This window comes from Stegodyphus dumicola, chromosome 6 (genome assembly GCF_044657685.1).
Source record: "Stegodyphus dumicola isolate Sdum_Otavi_A_Nest chromosome 6, ASM4465768v1".
Classification (NCBI taxonomy): Eukaryota; Metazoa; Arthropoda; class Arachnida; order Araneae; family Eresidae; genus Stegodyphus; species Stegodyphus dumicola.
In genome coordinates, this window is record NC_140773.1 from 59,090,906 (window position 1) to 59,102,934 (window position 12,029).

Below are 12,029 nucleotides of genomic sequence, written 5' to 3' on the forward strand. Positions count from 1 at the left end.
GTAAAAGCTGCATAATTTTCACTTTCTCCCAGTTTGCTAATAATTATTTTAAGTCTTATTGGATTTTATTTTTATACAAAGGGTTGAAAACTACATCAATAAAAACTTGAACATGATAGATACTCTTTCTAAACTTGGCATAGAAGCTACAATTATGAATGAAAAAAATTGGCCTAGTAATCTGATCTGCATTATAGCATTGATACCTACAAATTATTGTACAGTGCTCAAATATTAGTACCAGGAAATATATTTTACAGTTTTAGAGCATTTAATTTTTGTTAGCCCAATAATGGTAGCACATTCTTTTGATTTAAGTCATACCTCTTATTTTTGTCACAGTTTTGGAATAAAAAGTAAATGGCCTTGAGAAAAATACACATGAGAATAAAGTATGTATAATTTGAGAGAAACACTTCAGAATAAGCTAATTTAGTTCATTTTTAGTGTTGCTTAATCTGTAACTGCACCAAGGAAAATTGAGTGGGTAAATTTATATTAAGATTTTCTTAAAAACTTGATATTTTGCATATTACTGATTTCCTTACTTTTTGTAATGTGCTGAATTTTTGAATTTAGAAGCATGTATAATTCGTGTAAAAACATTTTTTTTTTAATTGGAATTTCTAGTTTTATTTTCATTGTGATGCATCTAGCATTTAATCAGACCTGTAGGATATTTATTCAGATTAATTTTGACACCAAAAGAGTTCCGTTACAGATTTAAGAAAGAGATTAGGAAGATTGCTTTCCTATGTAGCTGCGTTCACACCAATGCATTCGCGCATAAAGCGTTTACCAATTAGGAGCAAATTCAGAGGCGACATTTGCCGGATGGTCGGAGACCGCGTGAGTTGACTTCAACTTTTTGACACGTCAGTTTCAGCCATCTCATTTCAAACGTCCACTTTATACCATAGTTTTTAAATGAATGCATTTTCAAAAATTCTTCTTGATTGAAAACAAAAGGTCAAATGGACTAATCTAAAAAAATGCACATGCTAATAGAATAAATAGTTTTATAAATTATTTAAAGGAAAATTCTCAGATTTATTAGCAGTAATAAACCTTAATAATCAACCATAAATGATATATGAATGGTAATGTTTACAGAATAATCTAAAGCTATAGATTGTTGAGAGAAAATGATGGATTTCGAAATTCCAGATTTTAAATGTTTCTTAAAATATACGTACAATAATTTAAGGTCCGCTCTTGTTGCCTAGTGGATAAAACGTTGGCTTCTTGAGTTAAAGATTTTGGATTCAAGCGTCAATAGGAGTGGTGTTGTAATGGAGTTCGTATTTAAAAAAAATATTTACAGAAAATATCTATAATTTCAGCGTAGCCCAGATGCTTCTTCGGTTTCCTGAAGGTGAAGTGTGAAAAGCATGCTTCCTGCAAGATACCTTAGTGCGGAGGTAACACGCTCGCATAGAAAATTTATCTTATACTAGGGACTTGTATTGCGGATTCGGGCCTTGCTTTTTCCTACCTTCGATGATGGTATGAATACATGTGATATACTATATTCATGATATACTTTTACCATGACAGCATGTTAGTTTACAAAATTAGCCATTTTGGAAATCCTTCCGCTCTTGGCCAGAAAGCCAATCATTATGCCATTTTGGACATCAGATAAGTTGTTCTGTTTCTCCGTCACCAACAATTGCAATGTTTTATGATTCTCTCGAACCCTCTTTATATATATTCCAGTGCAATGTGCTGCCACCTGCCTTTGTGATTGGTTATTTCACGTTGATGTCGAAAGCAGGTGGTGGTCACATTATTGTGACTGGACTGTGTATTATAAAAATCTGAAATCTGGATTCTAGGAAAAGTAGCATACCTAGTTTTATTGGCAGAAAGGACTACTAAAACGTTTTAGCTAAGGATTCTAATCAAGATTCCTAGTTTTTTGAGTAAATATGTTCTTAACTGGACATAGATTTTATGTAATAATTTTGTGCTCTTAGTTTTATTCAGTCACTTGTAACAGCATAAGGAAGATGAAACAAATTGTGCAATTATCATGCTCTGTACAGTAAATGTAATTTTTTAAAATTTAGAATCCTAAACTGTAAAAATAGTGTACTCCTTAAATTTATTTTTATGACTAATTTTGCAACTTTGTACAACTAAATCATTTTAAGGATTAAAATTTACCATGTAATATTGATTTGTATTGTTATCCACCAAAACGTAAAAGTTCTGTTTGCATTAATGATTGAACACTTAGGTAAAATATTCTCAGTAAAAGACATGGTGAAATTTCTGTTACATAATATGTCCCTTGACTCTGAAGTTCAGTTTTTGAAGCTTTGGGTAGATTATAATTTAATTTTTTTACTTCTTCTATTTTATGTTTTAATTTGGGTTTGAAATTGCATAATATTTACAATACTATAAAATCTTTAGTTTTAAGTAAGATTTTTTTTTTTCTTTCTTAGAACTGAGTAAACTTCCAATGGTTTTTGAAAGGGGAGAAACTAAAATGGAGCCTTCTGAACAGGATGATGGTTTTGACAGCATTGATGATGGCAATAATCTTGCAAGTTCTGCTGAAGGGCTTGTTGCAAATGATGATGATCAACAGGTTTTAGGTTATCTTGAAGTTCAGCCAGCTACTGAAAATGCAACCATAATTTTAGAATCTGAAGGAATAGAATTAGGACAGCTTAGACAACTTGGACAACATTTTCTGTTGGCTCGTGGAGAAGGTGAGTTATACGTTGTCGTGAGTGCCGAGCAGGACCAACCTTTAGAGCATTCCTTTGCTCAGAGTTCTGTCATGCATCCTAGTTTGATAGCAATAGAAGGTGATTCCAAGGATCAAGCTATTGTAGTAGATGGTGGATCTCAAGATATAGAACTCATTGAAACTGAGGAGATTCCTCAAGGGCAAGAAGAAGCTGGTCATATGTATATTGAACGAAATGGGGATCTTGCACATATACGTGCTGAAACTACTCATTTTTCTTCTGGCAGTCCTAATGATGATTCTACAATTTGGGCTGTAAAAGACAATGTTCATATAAAGGAGGATAGTACAGAAATGGTTTTCATTCCCACTCCATCTGTTTTATCATCACCACCTCTGATTTTAACAACTGATGAACCAAAACACAGGAAATTGATGCAGCTTGCGTACATAGCTCATGAACTTCAGTCTGCTGATCAAAAGGGTTGTTCAACAGTTGACACATTAAAAACCAGTGATGAATGTTCTTTGAGTATAGCAGAAGGTTCTGTCATCGTAACTCAGCAGCACATAGATGATTCAAGTAACACTGTTTTATTGTCTGGCAGTGCTGAAGTTACAAAAGAAGAGCCAATGGAAGTTGATGAAAATGAAACTCAGGGCCAGATTACTACAGTTTTAAATTTAGATTCACAAAATCAAACAGTAGGCAACGTCCATACATTTTCGTGTTATTCGTCCACAAGAATTATTGATAACACTGTATCTGTTATTCATCCACCTTCTTCAGCCGACATTTGCGTTAATTCATCAGAAAACGGTGTTCTGAAAAATAATCACGCATCTGAAGACTCAGTTAATGAAACTGCTGTGCACCAAGATAAAAATGACTGTAACTCTTCACAGGGTGTTTCTGTTAACACGAATCACAATGAGTCAGAAAATGATTCTGTCTCTTCTCATGAGATTGCTTGTAACAGCAATCACATTGGACAAGGAAATGACTGTCTTTCTTTGCAGGATATTTCTGATAATGGCAATCACAATAGACCAGAAAATGACTGTATCTCTTTACAGGATGTTCCCGGTAACATTAATCATAATGGTTCAGAAAATAACAATGTTTTTTTACAGGATGTATCTGACAGCAATCATGATGGATCAGCTAGCTTGGAAGATATTCATGAAGAAATTGATAGTAGATTTTTTGATCAGGGTAATTCAAAAACTATTGTTACAAATAAAGGATTTGATAAAACTAATGCTGCAGATGGGACTGCTTTGTCTGCAGTTGAAAGTGAGAATTCAAATTCTAAAGAAGCTGCAGTTGTTGATGATAATACTTCATGCCATGATGTACAGAATGAATTTCAAACCTTGGATGAGAATACAAATAGTTCAGTTGGGATTTCAAGCAGAGATTCCTGTGTAGATGATGATGAATCCAAAGAAGAAAATGACTATAACAGTAATTTATCTGTTCCTTTGAACAACAGAGAGTTCTCTTCAGATGTTGAAGAAACAAAGGAAGAGACAAATGAAGAAAAGATTATTAATTCTCAACCTGACACAAATGCATGTGAAAACTCAACGGAGCTTTTTACAGAATTATCTAACGATGTAAGTGAAACTGAGAGTGATGCTATTTGTGCCAATAGGAAGACTGAAGTAATTCAGGCATATTCTGAAGATAACACAAGATGTAATGAAACATCAGGAAAGCAGGATATAAAAAGCTCTGTATTCACGTATGAAAGTGAATCTTCGTCTTCAATGACGCAAGCAGTATTTAGTCCACGTAGAAGGAGAAAAGCAATTCCTCTTCTACCTGATCTAGATGAGACAAAAGATGCAAGTTTGAGTGCATTTCCATCTGAAAGTAGTCCTTCTGTTAATAAGGTAAAAGAGGTTTGCCAGAATTCAACAGATAAGTGCCAAAATATGTCCGGTGAAGTTTTGCATAATGCAAGACCTGAAACTGTTGATATGGATCATGAGGAAACCACTGATATAGTAAATAAATATGAGGCTTCACAAATTACTTTTGAAGGGGCTTTGGAGCCAAACGTTGATAATCACTCGGAGGCTGCTGAGGAATCTTTAAAAAGCATTAATGAAAACACAGATAACAGTAAAAAATATTCAGATTTCAATCCACCTTCTCTTATAGATAAAAATGTGTCATTTGAGAATGAAAATGTAAATGGAGAATGTTCTAAATCAGGTACTGATGATTTCGAAACTGAAAAAAATATAAATGAAACAAAAAAATTAAGTGAGACGAAAATGGATAATAATGAATCTCCTTTGAACGTAGATGAAAAATATGAAGATTTGGATTCTGCAATCGAAGAAACATTTGTCAAGCCACCTAAAAAGACTTATGTTAAAAAAAAGAAAACTAATGTCATTGCTGAAAATAAGCTTACCAGTGAAAAGGATAAAATTGAACTTTATGAAGAAGAGTTTTCTGGTAGTCTTTTCAGTGGTAACAGTGAATTTAATGAACCACCAGCTACTAATACTGCTGAAGTCCAGCAACCTGTAGATCACATTGATGATGATGATATGGCATTAGTATCTGATATAAAAAGTAAAGTTAATGCAACATACAAGAGGAAAAGGAAAAGTGTACCTCCTATCATACGAGAAATTAGAACTCGAAGCTTGAGGCCACGGTCCAAACGTTCATTTGAATCAATGGAAGAAGATGAAGCTAAGGAAGACAGTACTGATGATGAAAAAACTGGAGAATGTTTGGATACTGGCAGTTCTGAAAGTATACATTGGGGAGATTATTTAATGGGGACATCATTTTTTCCATCTCAGAGTACAGATGATGCTTCTAAATCTTCTCCCAAAAAAAGGGCACCGAATTCCAGCTGTAAACGGCACAAATCTAAATCTTCAAAAAGTGAAGCTAAAAGGGGACTTGAATGGGAAAAACTTGTGAAAAGCTCACCATCTAAGTTGAAGCGAGAAGAGTCTACTAATAAACGTAAAGTCAGAGAAAAAGTGAAAAAACAGTTCATGTCTCTTCGTAATTCCGAAACTTTTAATCAACAACTTGATAATTCAAGAAATGTTCCCCGAAAACGAGGTAGACCTAAAAAAGCAAAACCTGGAGATGAAGAAAATTCTGCAAATACTCCTGCTGAAGTAAAAAAAGCTGGTATAAAGATCTTTCCAACATCTCCTGCAGTATCTCCAGTGTTAGATGAACCTTTCACATTTAGACGTAACTCTCCAATACCTCCAAACCAATCATTAGAATTTACGTGCTCTCATTGCGGTTTTGCTAGTAGCATGGTTAATAATCTTATCACACATTTGAAATATTGTGCTAGAAAAAAGTCTGCAGTGCAAATGATAGATTACAGAGTTGATGATATGGATAGAAGACAGAGAATACGAGGTGAGGATTCATCTGAAAAAAGTAAAGATAAGGCAAGGAGTTCTTGGAGTTTTGCTAATGGATCTTATCCAGATGCTCGGTAAGCCTTTTATATATTTAATATTTTTATTTCATTTGCTGTTAATGTCATTATTTGCATTTTTAGAAAATTCATTGAAATTTCAAAAGCAATTCTTTTACGCAATATTTTGGTACTTTCTAATTGTCTGCACCTCCTGAGAAGCCGCAAAAATATATTAAAGTGGCAATGCACCATGTTGGCAAAAAGTATTTATGTTTCAATTCAGGATTGTGCGTAGCATCCCTTACTAAATGGCTTTTCACTTGTGACATATTTGCCTGTATAACTGCAGATTGTTGTCCCTCCTATAAGGATTTAAGTGTTTAAGCACAGTGGTGGACCACAAACCATAGTTTTCTTCGTCTTCAGCGAAATCTGACACAGAGCAAAATTTAGTTCACATGAAAGGCATCATGAGCCTCTTTATTAACTTCTCATTTTAAGTTTCGATGTCAAAGTTGTGTACGATGTTGTGTTTTTTTTTCTTTTAATTAAAAGAGTTTGCTATATACACTGCGAAAAAAAAAATTTACTGGGCCAGTTGACAAAATTCAAATTGCATTTTTCATGTCTCAGAAGCATGATTTAGGATATGCATTAGATTTATATATAGCATTGTTCTAACATAGGTATTTTGACACAAAAGTGGCCTTTTTCTCAAGTGACGTGAATTTTTTTCTGTATTTCGATTCTGCGACTCAAATTATGCCAAAATGCCAAGTTTTGTAAAAATTGTACGATTAGTTTTTAAAAAATAGCTCTGAAAATTTTAGCTCCTCCATGTGAATTGAATTTGGTATATATTTACACTGCTGGCCACCGTAAATGCAACATCCTGAAGGAAGCATGCAAAAACATGAAATTTACAACATGCATTAGCATTGGTGAGATATTGCAAATGATTAGAATTTCAGCGCAGATGCACATCATGCGCGCCTGCGGCACCACTTCCAAAGCACTATTTAAGTCTTGGAATTTTTAACGATTTCAAGTTCGGCAATTGTGTTTTTCTTGTAGTTTTTTTTTTTTAAAAAAAGATCAATTATGCCTCGTAGTAAACAGTGATCATCGTTTGATCAAGTATCCGAGTTTGACAGAGGAAGGATAGTGGCCTACCAAGAGTGTGGATTATCTTTCAGGGAAATCAGAAGTCGTGTTGGACAAAACCAAACAACTGTAATGTGACCTTTGGATGCAGGAGGGTATGACGGACCGACGTGTTCGATTGCATCCACCTCAGTGCACCACTTCACGTGATGACAGGTATGCATGGCAGTGATGGATCGCTCAGTCACATCACGAATCATAGCACAGCACATTCAGTCTGTAATGCATCATCTAGTGTCTGTACGTACCATTCAATGCCGTTTACAGCAGAGTGGTCTGTCCGCAAGACGTCTGTTGCTTCGTTTACCCTTGACGCAGAACGACAAAATTCTCTGCCGCCAATGGTGTGATGGAAGAAGGATGTGGACGGCAGAATGGAATGAACTCCTCTTATATGCATTGCCGATACTTTAAACAGCTAGCGTTACGTCTTCGAGGTGTTGGAATCAGTTGTCCTTCATTACCTTCAGGGCTTGCCCACAGCCATATTTCAACAGGATAATGCACGACCACACGTGGCACGCATTGCCCAAGGGTTATTCGTCAGTCATCAGATTGAATTGCTTCTTTGGCCGGCTTGCTCTCCGGATCTTTCGCCGATAGAAAACGTGGTCCATGGTTGCTGAACGATTGACCCAGATTACATCCTAGGCTGCCACACTAGATCAACTGTGGCAACGTGTGGAAGCTGCTTGGTCTGCCGAGGCGTGTGGTAGCGGTTATCTCCAACAATGGCGGCTACTCTGGCTACTGATTTTGGAAGGAACCACACTTCACAGAAATCTATAAATTTAATCATTTGATACTTGGTCAACATGTTATCTGCTAAATAAATTTTGTTGTGATATCTCTTGTCTTTCTTGGTATTGCAATTTGGGTGGCCAGCAGTGTATTAATCTGCCTTTTTTTTCTTAAACTTATTTGATTCTTCCTTTCGCATTTCAAAATTTAGATACATTGCAAATAAAATTCTCCCATTTTTTATGATTTTAAAAATTTGTATTTTTAAATAATAATTATAAATTTTTTGAAAAAAAATTTGAATTATAATGTATAAAATTTTTGCCATCATCTTAAAGTAGATGTATTTCTAAACATGCCTGCAAAAAATTAAGAGTTTTTTTATTCAAAATTTCCTAAGATAAACGTGAACTTAAGTTTTGGCATGTTTATTATAAACGATAATAACGAAAATGTGGCTTACATACTTTGTTAAAATTATTTGAAAGAATGAACAATGGACCTTTTTTCTGCTTATGCATCAATAAAAAAAAAAAAAAAAAGAGCATAGTAAGTAGGCTACTATAAATTAAGAATTGCGCCAAGTGAATTATTCTTGACGCAAACTGAAAAAAAAATATGCCAAGGTAAGTTTTAAAATTTCTCACCAAAAATTACCAAATGGCCACAATCAGAACAAGGAAAAAAAATTGCTATGTTATTTCAGAGAAAGCCCAATTTTGTGTCAGAATACCGATGTTAGAACATTGCTTTATATAAATCTAATACATATCCTAAGTCGTGCTTTCAAGACATGAAAAACACAATTTGAATTTCGTCAATCAGCCTAGTAGAACGGAAAATATATAACTGTCCTTCCCCACCTCCAGCCAGTGCCAAAAAAAAAAAAAAAAAAAAAAAAAATGTATGCCTGTCATGTATTGAAAAAAAGAATGATGTTATAAAAAAGGTTGCCCTTGATGAGGGAGGAAATAGACATAGATACCCAGACAAATGTTTCTTTCGAATAAGTTTGTGACTTAATGGAAAGTCACCAATAAGTTTGTGACTTAGCTGCTGGTGGGGATAGTCAGAAATTACCAATATTTAAATTTCTGTCTTGATTATATTTAACTTTTAGCATGTAAATGCATATTTGTTGTTCATAAAATTTTTAGAAATAAGCTTACTAGCTCTGTTTTGTAAAATTAATAATCTTTGGCATTAATTTTATCTCACTTTCACTTAATATAAACTACTCAAAGATAAATATTAATAAGATAGATGCTTTTTTTTTTTTAAATATGGATCAAGCTATTTTATTTAAAATAGACATTTATATGGAACAGGTTGAAGAGATAGTGATAGGTTTATTTTTCTTTTTCTCAGTATTTGTTTGTGTATGAAAGAATGCATTCAAAATTGAATGAAAGTGATTTAAAAATTATAATAATTAGTGCAGTAAAATTGTAGAATAGAAAAATTAAGTTTTAATATTCTTTTATAATGCAGCAAAATGATTTAGAATTAAAATAGAAGAAAATCTACCATTATTAAAAAATTGTGATGTAATGAAATGGGAACATTGAAAATGCATTTTTTGTGGAAATAATGTATATTCATAGTTACTTCCAACTCTTCTAGTTTTGCTGAGAGATTCCCAGTTTTTCATCACATCTACCAGTAGACCACAAAATTTCCCAGTTTTTAATTTTTCCTACCAATAAATGGAATTTATTGAATTAATTAAATTCTGAACATTTCATTTACCCAATCCCTAGTGCTTTTTGGCATAAATTTTCTTATTAAATTTCATTTGATCTAGGGTTTCTTAATCTGTCAATATTTATAAAAGTTTTTATGAAGGTTCAAAAGTGCTTTATCAGTTAATATTTGTATTTATTATTGTTTTACATCAGGAAGTGGTATACAGTCAAAAGTCGTTAATTCGGACACCCATAATCCGGACCTCAAAGCTACAAACTTTCTGCGCATGCGTCGCGTTGTCCTTTACGGCTGCGAATATGCGTGTGTGCAAAATACGTTTACGAATGCGCGCTTAATGTATGACGGACGGTATAAGCTAAGCTAAAATTATCTAATTCAGTTAATGTTGCAGATTGCGTTGTTCCTTAATCTGTTGTTTTTTGTAGTATCAACATTTGATGTGAATACAAATGTTACATTATTTGTATAGATTATGGAGATGATTTTTTGAATGTACATGCAGATATATTCTGTATACCTGCCGTAATACACAGGTATGGAATAGACCAATTGATTGGCTAGCTTATCTACATTCCGAGTTAGGTATAGTTGCATTCCATTTAGTGCCAAATTCAATCAGTGAGAGGTCAAACAATTAATTAGTTATCAGAATGTAATGGATGAAGCTATCGGGGAAATGTGCCACATGTGACTATAGATTGTTTCATTGAAAAATTGTTTGGAGGTATGTGATACAAATGGAATAATGCTGTCTTAAATATCATTGGCATATTGTGCTGCTGCAAATTTATTGGTGTGTTGTGCCATAGCATGGAGGATTACCAAAGTTCTGGTTTTAAGGGTGATTCCTCAGCTAATCACTTGTGATATATAGCATTTTAACACTGGATTATTCTGTGTACATTTCTAGGTGTGTTCTTCTAACCATTGACATGTAGTGCAGTAAGTAGTCTTTAGTGAAGTAAGTCTTTATGTAGGAAATGTAGCAAGTTGATTAGAATAGACAAATTGCAACTTGTGGTAATGCTTGTTACTGGAAGGGGATGGAAATGGCTTCTTGGAATGCTTTATTGTTTTGTAAACTTCTCTTAACATCCAAATGGTTATGTAAGTTCTTTGGTTTAAAGAAAATTGCAGCACCAAGAAGAAAAACCATAATGTTATGCAAGTTAGGGAGATTGTTGGTTTAGCTAAAATGAATGTATGTTTCATTTTGTTTTAAAGGGCACTTAGTTTAAAGAATGAATGACATTTTTTTTGTATTGATATTTTTTATTGCCATAGACATAATTTTTCTTCAGTTTCGATGCTTTTTAAAATGATTCTAATATTTCAAAAGATTTTTTAAAAATAAGTTTGGAAAATTTATTTTTGAAGGTTCCATAGATGCTAAGTCTAGTACTGTGAAAAATCTTCACTGATCCCAGATCACTGCTGCCCAATGCTGTCATAATGTATTTTTCAGGCACCAGTGAAGGACTCTCTTCATCATTGATGTCATTTTTTTTTATGTGTGTACTGTGAAAAATCTTCACTTATCCCAGATCACTGCTGTCTGAAGCTATTGTAGTGTATTTTCAGACACTAATGAAGAACTGTTCTCATCAGCGATATTATGTTTTTGATTCCTAGAGATAGGGTAGAGCTCATTGAATACTTTCTCCGCTTCTGGAATAATGATATGGAATGGCATAATGTATGGAAGACTTCCCTTTTCTAACCTTTCTTCATAGTATACTGACATCTCAATGTTATGTTGATTTAGTCATGGAACCAGTAAAAATCATGATTTTCCAAATGCTTCATGAGACATTTTTCAGTGCAACATTTCTAGGCCTTTTAATGCTTGTGCTATTTTGAATTACTTGCATAGATTTAATATGCTACTATGACGTTTTGTACCTCCAGACTTGTTTCCCATCAAGCATAGTGGAAGCATCAGTGGTTGCCTATTTCGAAAAGAAAAGCTGCATCATTCTTAATAAGCCTGTAATGTCCAGGTGTCCGTGGTGAAGCATTATTAATGACTTCATCGAAAACATGCAGTTGAATACATTTTTGTAGATGGTAATGATATTTCATCCTAAATAAATCCAGGTGGTATGAATATTTTGTTTCCGAATTTTGATCATTTGCATATGATTAGCACAGCTATGAGTCAGTGAATTACAGATATCTGTAAACTTTACTTTTTGGTGTTACGATTTCATTGCCAAGCAGTACAGATCTACTGCTCGAAATACATTTGTAAGACAGTGGCATGAAGAAAGCAAGAAGTATTATTATCAAAATAA

The 12,029-nt window shown here is 33.7% G+C and overlaps 1 protein-coding gene across 1 annotated transcript in view; it reads left to right on the plus strand.

Moving 5' to 3' along the window:
* LOC118190632 (uncharacterized) overlaps positions 1-12,029 on the plus strand; it is a 175,565-nt gene that overhangs the window by 20,335 nt on the left and 143,201 nt on the right. The window contains exon 2 of the mRNA XM_085818342.1: positions 2,454-6,198. Within this exon, the coding sequence (XP_085674468.1) occupies positions 2,471-6,198 (3,728 nt within the window). The 5' untranslated portion in view covers positions 2,454-2,470. The remainder of the gene's footprint in view (positions 1-2,453; positions 6,199-12,029) is intronic.